At 46.0% G+C, this 13866-nt stretch overlaps 1 protein-coding gene across 7 annotated transcripts in view; it reads left to right on the top strand.

Annotated features, from left to right (window-relative positions):
• PRICKLE1 (prickle planar cell polarity protein 1) overlaps positions 1 to 13866 on the top strand; it is a 109479-nt gene that overhangs the window by 84300 nt on the left and 11313 nt on the right. For 4 of the 7 annotated variants that reach the window (XM_035002847.1, XM_035002844.1, XM_035002843.1 and 1 more), the window contains one exon: positions 13671 to 13856. In XM_035002847.1, the coding sequence (XP_034858738.1) occupies positions 13725 to 13856 (132 nt within the window). In that variant the 5' untranslated portion in view covers positions 13671 to 13724. Of the gene's footprint in view, positions 1 to 3515; positions 3903 to 13670; positions 13857 to 13866 lie in introns of those variants that run through there. The other 3 variants (XM_035002845.1, XM_035002849.1, XM_035002848.1) reach the window with 3 other exon arrangements.

Consider the following 13866-nt stretch of genomic DNA (forward strand, 5'->3'; position numbering starts at 1 on the left):
TGCCTGTTAACTCTAGGAAGAACTGGTATCTGCCTCAGGGCCCTTCCCTGGGGGTGCATCAGACTCAGCCTAGGGTAACTAGAATCTGCAAATGTGCAGGAACCCACCGGGGTGGGTATATTGCCCAATCTGAGGTACAATAGAAATGTTTAAAATGAACAGGAAAAAGAAACCATTTTACATAGACCTTCAGTGGTAACAAATTTCGTAACGAGCATGATGAATTATTGTGATTATTCCTCTGGATCTCATTTTTTTTTTATCCAGACAAGATGTAGGATCCCACAGGTTGTTGTCAACTCTATTGTCTACTTGTGTGACTTTGTGATTCTTTTTTTTATTTTAAAAGTCCTTTTAATTAGAAATTACATCATACATACAAGTGTATTTTGAGATTCTTTCAGTTACCTATCTATATATGGTCAGAACGGCCAAACTGGTGTCCTAGACTGTGGGGTCACTGAAGACTGAAGCCTGCACCCCGCTTAATATTATGCCAACTGCCCCTCAGATGTATTCAGTGAGGTGCCACTTGATGAACATTAGAGCCCTTGATCTCTCTTTTCTGTTAAGAAACTTCAAGACATGGGGCGCCTGGGTGGCTCAGTCGGTTAAGCGACTGCCTTCGGCTCAGGTCATGATCTCAGGGTCCTGGGATCAAGCCCCACATCGGGCTCCCTGCTCGGCGGGAAGCCTGCTTCTCCCTCTCCCACTCCCCCTGCTTCTGTTCCCTCTCTCGCTGTGTCTCTCTGTGTCACATAAATAAATAAAATCTTAAAAAAAAAAAAAAGAAACTTCAAGATATCCAATCCTTTAAATAGACTCTTCCTAGATTTCTGGTATTTAGATACAAATTCTTCCCAATGTCTGAGACCAAGAGCAACTCTTCCTCGTAAAACTAAAAAGCAGGTCTGTTTTACAAACGAAAAAACAGAGACAAGGAAAAGACCTCAAGGTCACTGTATACAAATCACAGGAGAAGAAACAGCACCAAGGTTTTCCTTCTATTTTGTATTTTTATCTCTTTCTTCCAGATCCAACAGAGCTGGCAGGCATTTGGCAAACAAAGTGCTGCCCCTTTCTTTCTTTGCCCTTGGCATTTTTCTGATTTTCTATCATAGTCTCTTCTATTAGGACGTTGCAGTTCAGTATGGTTTTAGGTTAGAAACAGACTTACTTGTACAAGTATGGTATATCCGTGAGGGCCTGAGAAGAATGTCCAAAACCCATTGGTTCATTTAACTCATGTTTATTGAGCTTGTCTGCTATGCGCCAGGGATGATTCTAGATGCTGAGAATATAGTAGCGAATCCCGAAAGTCTCCGCCTTCTGGGGGGAGGAGAAAGCCAGCAAACGTGAACAAACAGCCACATCATGTCAAGCAAAGCTAAGAGCTATGAAGACAAATAGCACAAACCAGAGGGAGAGGTGATTTGGGGCATTAGGAGGGCTGGAGAAGGCCCCTCTGAGGAGGTTACAGTACAGCAGAGACCAGGATGGGGTGAGGAAACCAAGTCCTGTGAATTTCTGGGCTTCCTTTCTCAGCCTCCCCTCAAGTGTGATCTGCAAGCAATGAATATTCCACTTGGCTGAAACAAAAGGGTGCTGGCTGGGGGCCTTGCTCCCCATCCTGCCTAAATTCACCCTTGACAATAACAATGCCTTGCAGACCAGGCGAAAAGTCTGTTGCATTGAGAGTGAACATTAGTAGAAAGCTTTTTAACTCTCTCCAAAGTGCTTCATCGCTAAAAACACAGACAATAGGCAATAAAGCTGACAGTACCTGTTGAAATTGTAACAAACAGTATTTACAAGTAACTGCCTTAGAGGAAGCACACTTACAATGGCTGACATTTAATACTGATAGGTGTTGCCAGGGTTTGTAGTTTGGGAGGGTTCTGTGGCCTTAGCTAATGTGTAGCTCTCCTTTAAAAGCTGTTTCTAAAAGGATCCACCTGGCTGAAAGCATTAGTCCTCTGATACCGTCTTTATCATAATGATACCATATAGCTTAGGATTTGATTTAAGTCCCTAACTGCGCTTTCGTCCTCTAGATATTGTTCAGCGGATGACTTCCCTGAGGAAGCCCACACAGAATGAAATAGGAAAAAGGAAATCTGACCTAGGCCTTCATGGTTAATTTCACAGGTCCACAGAGGAAAGCGGTAACCTTGAAAGCTCCCTGCCCACCCTCCCTCAAGTCCCCACACAATCCGAAGGCCAGAGGGGCTCTACGGTTGCAACTGTTTAGGAACAGTCTTCAAAACTGGTATCCGTATTGGCCAACAGAGAGTGTATTTGAATTACAAATCCTGTTGTTTGAATCAGTGTTTCCAAATTAGTCTACCAGCAGAGCCACGAATTTTTGTCTCCGCCACTTTAAAACAATCGCTTAAAAAAGGCGCTTCTCCTCAGCTGCTTCTGTTTTTAAGGCAGAGATAACAGAAACTGGCCACAGAGTTATTTACTTGACTGCTCCATTTATGGCAACTTGTTTGTGTATTTTTAAATCAGTTACAATGAGCTCTTGTTCAGTTGTATACTGTCGAAACACATATATTACCAAGCCCTCCCAAGGAATCCTGATAGTTCAAGGGTTTTTTTTTTATCTTAAAGAAAAGGTAGGATACCTAAGAAACTGGTGACCATTTCAAGTTGCTTTTATCTACTAGCACTTTATAAACTGACAAAACCCTTAAATATTTAAATATTGCATCTTTTCCTCTCCCCTCCCTTGGCATTTTATCACCTTGTGATGAGGCTATTGTAGAAATTAAAATCTGTAGTTCAGGAGAGATGGATACCTCAAGTGCTGATTATACTAGTCTATCATTTCTTTTTTGGCTTGCTTTCAGGTCCTGTTTTTGCTTCTCGTGGTCCTTTCTGTAGACAACTAATGCCAAACTTCACTTTCAGTGTACCAGAGATCAGCTCAAAAACAAGATTAGCCTTAAGTATGAGGCACGTTCTTGTGTCTGAATAATGATATTCACTTAACCTGTTTATAAAAACTCTTATTCATGTACTTAAGTGTATCCCATGACCTGGCACCTTTTCTTTTGCTGTTATTTACTGATAAAAATAAATCTCCTGCGCTAAGCAGTAGGAATCACTGCGAAATGCAAGAAAAGTCCTAAGAGGAGAATTCATATGTTAATGAGCTCTTCCAAGTGAGAACTTGGTTAAACGTGCCATTTGCTGACATCATGTTTATGGGGCCGAGTTGAGATGATTCCTTTAAGAGGTGGCCTTGCATAATTCTCCTAGCGTTTTGTGGCCCGCGCGTGCACCTGCGGGAGGGGGAAGTTTACATAAGCGTCCTGGGGTATTTGCATCTCAGCGGCTCCTCTCACTGGGGCTCCTGGGAATGGAGCGGGCGGACGGAGGTAAGGTGCTCCAGCCGCGAGGCTCGCCAAGTGGGTGGGTAACTTTTCGAGGAATAATGTGCGCGCAGGACCTCGTGGAGACCTGCCAGGGGCACGGTCAGCAGTGACAGTTCCTGGAAAGCGGGCGGCCGCGAGATCAGGCTGGGCAGGCGCCTCCCGCGGACGGGAACCCGGAGCCCAGAAGGGCTGGGACGGCGAGCCGGGCGGCCGGCCCGCCGCGCTCCTAGGAGGGTGGGACCGGCAGGAAGCGAAATGGTTACTGTTTTAAATGCGGGCTCTGGTTACTTTTGAAGATCGCCCGCCCCGGGCGCAGAGCGGACCCGGGGGTTTTTCTCTCTCCGGTGGATGGTTCTGGAGAAACGCAGCGCTGGGGCGTGGGGGAATGCGGTGGCCTGGACGAGGCGACTCAAACACGGGGGCCAGAGTCGGCGGCGCCGGCGGGGACAGAGGGTCTCCGGGGAGCTGAAGGACCTTTTGCCGCCTCCCCACTCACGGCTGGTTAGGGAGCTGCAGCGGGTGAGGATCGCCGGGTTGCACCGAAAGGGGGCTCGAGGGGGACAGCGGGTGTGCGTCGCGGCCGGGCGAAGGCTGCCGGCAGCGACCCCCTACCCGTCGGGCGGGGCGGGGGCTGAGCCCCGACAGGGGGCGCGGCCCGCCTTGGTTTACGGGGGGCCCTGCGTCCCCGCCCCGCTAGGGTCTCCTCCGGAAACGGGTGGGTGAGGGTGACCTGGAGGGCCCCCAGTCCTGTTTTCCTTAGGGAACCACCCCGCGCCGGGCCGCCAGCTTCGCTCGGACGCGGAGCGGTGGGCGCCGAGGGCGCGCCGAGGGGCTCGGCGGGTTCGCGGGCCGCGGCGGGCGGCGGGAGGGGCTGCAGGCCGCGCTCGGCCCCGCGGCCGCAGGTGGGGGGCCGCCGTCCGCTCCCGGGGCTTGAAGGCAGTCGGGCGACGGGGACTGAACGCCGAGGGCTGCGGGGGTTCGCGCGTCCCCGTGCGCCCGCGGGGAGGGGGCTTCTCGTCGGAAGTTGGGGGAGAGACGGGGGGCCGGCGGCCATTCAGTACCGCCGTCAAGCCGCGGGGCGAGTGCTCTTCCGCGGAGGGGGCGCTGCCCAGAGGCGGCGCGAGGCTTTCCCCTGGAGGCGGGTAAGGGGGTTCGCAGGCGACTGTACTGTCCCCGGGAAAGGGGGGCTGTTCTCTGCGGGCCTCGCGTCGGCGCCTAGGAGGGACTCGCTCCCAGCCGCTGGGTCTGGGGCTCGGCCTCTGGGTGCGGAAGGGGTTTGGGGGGGAGGCCGGGAAGGGGGCGCGGGGCCGGGTCCCCCCCGCGGCCCGGGGCGCCCCCTCGCGGCCTGAGCAGCCACAGCCGCGCGGAGGGCAGGGCTTTGGGGGGCGCCGACGGCTGCTCCAAGGTGTCTCTCCCCTCGGTGCGGGCATGGGTTGACCCAGCGGAGCCCCGACAGCCGTCCCTCGCAGCCCGATCTAGAATTAGCCTGCCGCATTTTCCCGAAGAAGGGTGACATCCTTTCCCTCCGGGTCCCCTCCCGACCCCTTCTTAAAAAGCTCGGGTTTTCACATTAATCTGTGTCCGTATAAACCAGGCTATGTGTGGAATTTGTTTTTACAACTCGAGTCTTGTGACTTCTCAAACACTTTCTTGAAGTGTTTTCTCTGGAAGCTTGTTTCAAATGAGTGCTGTAAGTTTCACAAAGAGGAGTGTTGTTCAGGAGCCAACAGGTGACGGGGTGAAACCTGAGTCTGTGTGTACATTGGAGTCAAGTCTGGCTGCCGTTTCCTTGGGCCGCCGTTGAAAATAGGAATTCAAAAATCAGTAGGAGACCGACTGGAACACGACTTGCGAAAATATCTGCGTCCCCCATTATGGAAAATAACTAGTTTATTAGCGCAGCGCGTGCGTCCTCCGCCGCGCACCCCGGCGTGGGTTTTGGATTTTGTCTAGTATAGACCGGTTTACAGCCAAAAAAACCTGACCCCAAAAGCGCCGTTCTGGCACAGGACCATGCTTTGTCATCATGTTTCCTCCTTTTGTTAAGCAGTCTGTCTTACTGTCGTGGAATGTATTTGTGCATGAAATTAGAATGCTTTGAAACCCCGCAGAGTTGCACATTTCCTCTTGGAAAAATGGATAGCTACTTGGCAATTGGGTGGTACATGACAGGCCACTCAGCTGTTGGAAAATGTACAAATTGGTTGGAGGTTTACCTGGAAAATACAGAAAATGACAAGGGGCACATGGCCTAATGCCACTAATTGCTGGTATGAAGTACTCTTAGCACAGGAATGTTTCATTAAGCAACGTCTTTGGATACCGTCATTATTTTTTTTTATTTTACAGTTATCTCTGCAGTTCCTTTCAATATAATTAAAACTGAACTGGGCTCTGAACTTTTGTCTGTAGCAGGCAGTAAGCGTTGAGTGCTCTTTGAGTGTGTGCGTGAAAACTTTAAAGAGACAACAGTTTAGGGTCTCTACTATGAAATTCAAACCTTGGTTATCATAGTTTTGATACCTATGGCAATTACAGGCCTCTGGCTTTTAAAGAAATCTCCATAAACAAAAAATACCAGTATCCATAGGGTTGTATGTTTTGTGTGTTGTAAAGAATGGAAGGAAGTGTTTCAGGTTCTTGTATTGCCAAGTTAGTCTGTAGTTAAATTTTATTCACCTGCATATTTAGCCCGACTGAGTAGCTCTTGAATGGGTATGTGTGATCTGCATCTTCTGTGTGCTAAGGCCTTGTTAACAAGCAGTTTAACAAAGAAGTTGTTAAGCAGTTTGTGGCCCACAGGATGACACTTAGCAGCAGGGGACACCTAGGGAATGTTAGCCCAACTGACTTCACAAATCGGTATCTCTTCTGGGTTTTGGTGATCAAAGGATTTCTAACTTCCCTGGGCAGGTTCACACAAGAAATACCTTTTCATGGGGATGCTGCAATGCCATGGTAATCTTCGCATGAACTAGGGTGGAATTTGATTGGGAAAAGCATTTGTAATTAGGGGTATGACCTTGGACTTCATGTTAAATGGCAGGCACTGAAAATTATTCTGTTTTCCATTTGCATGATTTTGATTGGACTTGGTGACTTGGTCCAAGAAAATGATTAATAATACGAACCAGACCAGAACTGATGTACAGTTAGAACCTCAGTATGTATCTGATTGAACTCTGTCTCCTCAACCCCCTGAAATCCTCATTCCTCTCTGACTTGCCTATGTAGTATTTCCATTTTAGTACATCGTCTTTCAGTCACCTAAGACTCAAGACTGTCTTTGACCCAGTTTCCCCCTTTCCTGTTGGTTCCTTTTACTTTATCTCCCCAAGCCACCATGTTTAGGCTCTCTTAGTAGTGGTGGCCTAAAAGGCCCCTCCCGGTTTCCTGTTCTCTTTCCTGACCGTTCCCTGTTGTGTTAATTTTCTTTAAGACTCTCGGTGGCACTCTGCTCACATGCCCTTCTCTTCCTGTCGCCTTTAGGGTTAAGCACAAAGTCTCCTGCCTGATTTGTCTAATTTTTTTTTTTAAGATTTTATTTATTTATTTGAGAGAGAGAGAATGAGAGAGAGCAGGCACATGAGAGGGGGGAGGGTCAGAGGGAGAAGCAGACTCCCTGCTGAGCAGGGAGCCCGATGCGGGACTCCATCCAGGGACTCCAGGATCATGACCAGAGCTGAAGGCAGTCGCTTAACCAACTGAGCCGCCCAGGCGCCCTGATTTGTCTAATTCTTGACAATGTCATTCGGTGCTACCAGTGCTTCTATTGTTGCTTCTGTCTTCCAGTGAAACTCTTGACTCTGTCTCTGGACCTTCACATACTGTGCTTACTAAGCTTTTTAGGGAAAAATGGTAAACGCTCATTTATGTGTATGTCAAGGTCAATCAAAATAGTAATCCTTAGCTGTCCTGGATGCAGCATATAGCACAACAGAAAATAAATGATTCTCAAATGACCAAAATAGCATAGCAAAATAATAAAGCTGCTTTTACTTTGCATAACACCTTCATATATTGTATGTTACCTTATTTAACCAGTGATTACTGTGCTCACAGAAGGACTGTGTAAGCCCTTGTTCGTAGCACAATGATTCTATATACTTTTAGACGAATTTTTTTCAAATTGTAGTTGCCTAATTTACAGAACATAGAAAGCAACAAATTAAAAAAAAAAGACTTGGAGGTTGCTAGTGGTGGGCAAAGAGGAAAGGCTACTTAGTAAGAGACTAAAGCAGCAGGAATTCAAAAATCTGTGGTGACAGCAGGGAGGGAAAAACCTATAAAAAGTTTGTCAACCATCTTAAAGCCATGAGGCTGGGGCCCTGTGATTCCAGACATCAGCTCTCCACTGAGAGAGCCCTAAACTTACTTTCTAGTTGAGGAATTACGTTCCCAGGTCACACCCAGCTGGATGGCTGGGTTAGATTCCTGAAGGCCGTGTTCTTTCTACTGTTCATTTTCTTCCGAGAATGAAAACAAATGACCAGCCAAAGGCTAAATCACATAAGGTATATACACACTTAACCGCCACTCAAGAAAGCAAGGAATTGTATAGTGGAATTTGGAAATACTCTTGTCCTGGTGGATACATTTTTTTTTTTTAAGTTCTAGCCTTTAATTGAATAAAACCAGTTGCCTCTTTTTGGTATTTCCTTCAATCATTCAGTCATGGCCTTTAAATACAGGGATGAATGAATGGATGGGGTAAATGAATCTGGAAAGTAAATTTCATGAGGAACCCCTCTTTACATCATGGTGTTGGATGAATGAGGCCATACTCTGATTTGGGGAACAAGGGCCAACTTGCAGCCAGTCGTGTGTTGGTTTATCACAATTGTTGCCCTGCCTAAGACACCTGGAAATACCCGCCGTGGTCTCCGTGTGGGTGTGTGCCTGCACGCATGCGTATGAACTGGTATTGGAGATTTTACGTAGGTCTTGGTTAGAAGCTGATTCTAAGGGAGCTGGGAATGGAGGCTAATAGTTTGTCAAAATTGTTTGCCCTTCAAAAGGTTAAAGAACCTCCTGAACTCAAAAAGATGATGAAATTTACACGTCAACCTTCAGTTTTATTATTAACAAGTTGTTCTTGCTCTGGATGTTGCTGGTCAGCTTCAAGGAAATCTTTCCACTAATTAACAGTGGGAATAACGATGCCAATTGACACATGTTGATAGTAACTGTAATTCCTTAATATTCATGCAGTTCCTTTCTTCTTCAAAACTTTCCCATACTTAGACCATCTTTGGAAGAAAAATAGCTGCCGTAAAGAATAGGGCCCCACGATGTTCAGTGACTTGTGAGAGGTATGAAGACTCCAGGGCTGAGTTTACTGAGTGCTGAAGCCCCAGATCCTGTTTCCTAAGTATTGATCTATCCCTTGGGTCAGATGTTCTCTTGACAATTATATGATGATTGAGAAGTCCTACACCTGCGAGCTGTTTGTCTTTGAGTCTTTTTACATGGTGAGAAGCAGCTATTTAACGATTTTGAAGGAAGAGAGAAAAGGGATAAAGGAGGGAAATGAAACTCTTCCACCGTCTGTTGCATGGCTTGCATGGGCACCCCCATGATAATCCTTGTCTTTCTAAGAAAAAAATATCTCATTTCTCTCTGCCCAACCTCATGCTTCTTTCTCCCCTCCCTTATGTCCATGCTCTTTTCTTCTGTTTGTCATTCATTTCTCTCCTTGATGATTCTTCTTTTTTTTTTTTTCTCCTTGATTCTTCTAATTGGCTTTTAGTCTTCTCTTCAAAATAGTATCTGCGAATACCTCCTAACCTGCTCTAATTGGATTCAGATACCTGCTTGCTGTGCTCACCTGGATGGCATCTTTGACAGAGCTGGTAGCTCTTAAAGGTTCCTTTACACATTTCCTTAAGGGTCAGACTGTTTGAAACCTGAACAAACCCATTCCTGAAAACTGTTTTACTTTTTTCCCTGCATGATGAAACTTCTTTACATCCAGAATTATAAAAAGATATTGGAGAGGTGGGGCCTCTAGTGATTCATTTCCCCGACAGGGGCAAACCTAGCACAGAACTGGTTAATGCATAATTGTCATTCACATATGATTAAGTTCATTCGGTTAATTACAGCATTTCAAGACCAGTACAATAAACCTGCCTCACAATAATCACAGAATACTAAGCTATTTTGGCTTTTTATTCTGTTTATCTCAAGCATCTAACATGGCGCCTTGCCCATAGTTTTTTTTTTTTAAAGATTTTAGTTATTTGACAGAGAGAGAGAGAGAGACACAGCGAGAGAGGGAACACAGCAGGGGGAGTGGGAGAGGGAGAAGCAGGCTTCCCGTGGAGCAGGGAGCCCGATGTGGGACTCGATCCCAGGACCCTGGGATCATGACCTGAACTGAAGGCAGACGCTTAACAGCTGAGCCACCCAGGCGCCCCCCATAGTTTTTTTTTTTTAAATAAACATTTAAAAAATATATCATGTTTAATTTAGCTGTGGTTAGGTAAGAGAACGTAAAAAATACACATTCCCAAATGGTCCCCAGGAAAGTGTGTGTAGTGTTTGTGATAATGAGGAGGAGGAGGATGATAAAACGAATGAAGCAAAATGTAGACGATGAGTCTGGGTAAAGGCTACATAGGAGTTCCTCACTCTTCCATCTTTTCTGATGTTTGAAATGACATCAAAATAAAAATTTACAAAAATAAGTAAAATACAAAATTAATAAAGGACAGGGCATAGGACAGGGCCGCTCTTGTGCATCTAAGTGTGGTTCTACAAAAAACAAATTTTGAGAAATTTTCTCTCCTGATCCCAGCTGTGAATACCTCTATTCCCATTATAATTCAGTTCATTTGTAGATCTGATTTGTGTACCTATTTCACATGACCAACCTAAAGCGACAACACCTGGAAATGAAATTAATGAAATTTTTCTGTTCGATTCATTTCACGCGTGGTTTCGTGTTTGGTCTAAAAGGTGGTATTTTGGCAGATGAGAACATGTCATCAGGAAGCCGCTACATCATGACCCAAAGCATAAGGAATGTCCAGGCTCCCCTCTTTCTTTGTGTTGTCAAAGCAGATACCATACAGTGATGTAAATGCCTACAGTAAGAGAGAGAGGTGAAGTCAGATTTACCATTTTTATTACTTTAACATTTTAGAAGTGCAGGAACCATGCTCAGCAGTCAGCTGCTTTCCTATGACCCAGTATGAGACAAAGATATACTTAAGAATCTAAGGGTCTACTGACACAGGGAATTTTTGGAAAAGAAAAGAAAAATCCATATTCAAATGTGTGTGTTATCAAGTAAAGAGAAAGCTAGTGGTCATGTAGGGTCTCTTCCTACAACCTGGCAAGTGGAGGTCATGCTATGTCACTTTTATTTTTTTTAATGTTTATTTTTTTGTCATCTCTGAGACCTTGCTTATGAATGGAATGTTTTGTCATTTTAAGTTATTATCTCCTGATAGAAAGCAAAAAGAGGCCTTCTCCAGAGAACAGATTCTGAATCAACAGCTCATGAGGCCATTGAATTTTTATAATCCTTTTTGCCTGGGTGCTCTCCTCGAAGCGTCTGCTTGGGCAAAGCGGCTGGTCCCCCTGCGGTCCGTCCTTTGTCATGGCTGTGGCTCAGGAGCATGACTGGTCGGCCAGAGAAAGGAGAACTGGCCCAGTCGGGTTTCACCTCTAGGAGGCAGTGAGGGGTGCGGGGTTTCAGATCACAGATAGGCCCAGTTCTAAGGCCACTGCTTGTTAACTTACTGACCTTTGGACAGTTGTCCTGTGGCAGGTCGTTCTGAGGCTCAGTTTCCCCCTCTGTGAATCGAGATACACCCTCTGTGGGCCGCTTGATATGGGGATTAAATGTCATAACACGAATCATGCCAGGCTGGGCACAGAGGAATAAGGTAGCTGTCAGAGTGCCAACAGATAAAACAAGGCAAACAAGGACTCTGTCCCTCACGTTCCTCCAGTTGGACCCTTCACGTTGTTGGTGGACACAGTCCTCTGTGTAGAGTGTGGAAAGGCTGGAATGAATACGTGGGAGTGGTAGGCTCGAGGTGTGGCCAGCACCTCTAGATGATGGGGAGAAGGGGGGGATTGTGTCATTTAGTGCTCATGATGATTTACCTTGATTAGGATAGTAATTGTACATTTTTTTTTTTTTTTTGCAAAAGGCTAATCAAGGATTACAGCTGTAAAAGTGATTAAGATCTTTGGTAGTCTGCATCTTTGTGCTAGTTTGGAAAATCCATGGTTTGTCTTAATTTGTGGTGTTTTCTCTTGTTTTATAATATAGGACATTTCATTTTTAGGTTCTATTTAATATCTGTATTCTTTGTAAGTTTCTGCAGAGCAGGTACCATCGTGTCTCCTTCCTCAGCCAGGTTTGGCAAGGGCCAAATACACATATTTCATGATTCAGGTTAAAATTGCATTGAGGCCTGTCTCCCCGCCCCCCCCCCCAACCCCCAGTGGTGGGGTTTTTGAGTTACTAATTAAATTCTTAAACTCTAGTTCTCTTCCTTTGACATGTGGGAGTTGCTTTTTCCAAAACAAAAGGGAAAGACTAGATCCAAGAAATTTTCTGACTTTCATTAACACATCCTTTTTTACTAAGGAATGTGCCTGTTTAGAGAGCCTTTCTTAAGTCAGGATGGGAATGAATTGCACCTGTGTGAGATGACGACTTGTTTAAAAGGTCATAACCTCCCAATGATAGTGGAGGAAATGAGGTCATCTTTACTTTTTGTTTAGGGTGAAGGAAAGTTAAATTTATTAGTTGGAATCATATCTACCTACCGTGTGGCATCACTCCTTCTTCCAGTAAAGATTGTAGGCATTGGGCATTTGGCCTTCCATTTGTTGACTGTTACAATTTTAATTTCTTATGTCTTTTGATTTATAAAAGGAGAACCATACGTTTTAATCAGGTTGTGATAGGTAACACTTCCTGATACTTCTAAATACTTCCAGTATTTAGAGTTGTGTTTGACATCGTGGCTGAAAAAGGACAGTCTCAGGCTGAAGAGTGTTTAGGTTTCACTGCCTTTCCTACTTGTTTCAGCAAGCGAGAGAATTTTTTAAGGCAGAACAACTTTTGGAAGTCTGATGAGTCCATCGTGTCGCGTGACTGCACTCTGGCTTTTAGCTGTGTGACCTTGGGCAAGTCACTTAACTTCCCAGAGACTTGTTTTCTTTAAATTGGGGTCAGGCTAATCATGTATATTTTCCTTTCTTTTTTTTCCGTGAAGGGAAAGGGGCAGGTATAAAAAGCTGCATTCTGAAAGCTGATTCTGAAAGTCTTGTATCTTTTTTTTCTTAGTACCTTGAGCTGAGGGAGGATGTAAGAATCCGAAGACACTTAACAAGGAACTTCAGTGCCGATAACAAAGTTCCTGGGCTCTAGGGCAGGGACTCCACGTTGTGTTGACCCCTTTTACAGTCCTTCCGTCCGAGGAAGACTGTTCATCCAGAACTGGATGTACTTTGCCCAGTAGCTGGCTGCTAGCATGTCACACACATAGTGGGTACTTTGTAACTTTTCAGTGAATGCCCGCTAGTAATGCAGTTCCACACTAATAGTCACCTAGCTGGGTTCTGCTTTCACCTCGTGCTCGGATTCAGTTGCTTTCTGTTGAAGGAACTCCTTAATGAACTGTCTGGCCGACTGTAGCCCATTGATGGTGAAGGCTTTGGATTGAATGTGCTATATAAGGATTTAACTGCTCTTTCCACTCAGTGAGTAAACGCAGTTTGCTGTCTCCTAGAACTTGATTAGAACCCCGAAACCCAAGCGGTTTGGCCCCGTGGCCCCAGTCGGCACACACAGCGGCGCCTCTTGGGAGAACAGACTAGAAACCCGGCCAGCGGGGTGGGGTTTCTGGAGCGGGCGAGGCAGGAGGAGGTGCAGGCCCTCACACTTCTCTCTTCGACTCCTGGGACTTCACGAGGATTTCATCTGTGGGGAAGTTAGGAAGTCAACGGAGCCGTTTTCTTGAGAACCTTTCTAATGAATGGTGCATTAGAGGCACTCTTTAAAGGCAACTGGACCAAGCTAGTTTGGGGAGCATTTTCTGAAATGCTGAGTCGTGAAGGGGGCTGTTTCCAAATTGTGGGGCCCTAGAGTTAAGTGTCAGCGGGCCTGGGGGTTGGTTGGGGGTGGTGACACCAGTAATTTGGTTACTATCTCTAGGCCCAGCTGTGTGTAAACAACATTCAATAAAAGTTCTTGGAGCGTAAGAATAGTGCCTTGGGGTTTTAATTTCTTTGTGTTTTTTTTCCCTATATTGTCCACAGCAGCCATTGTTTGATGTCCTGTGACTGAGAAACCGGCCTTTTCACTTTCTTACTATGCCTTTGGAGATGGAGCCCAAAATGAGCAAACTCGCCTTTGGGTGCCAGAGGAGCTCCACGTCAGATGATGACTCAGGCTGCGCGTTGGAAGAGTATGCCTGGGTGCCCCCAGGCCTCAGACCCGAGCAGGTGGGAACCT

Source organism: Mirounga leonina, unplaced genomic scaffold (genome assembly GCF_011800145.1).
Source record: "Mirounga leonina isolate KUSES-001 unplaced genomic scaffold, KU_Mleo_1.0 Mir_126, whole genome shotgun sequence".
NCBI classification, from domain to species: Eukaryota; Metazoa; Chordata; class Mammalia; order Carnivora; family Phocidae; genus Mirounga; species Mirounga leonina.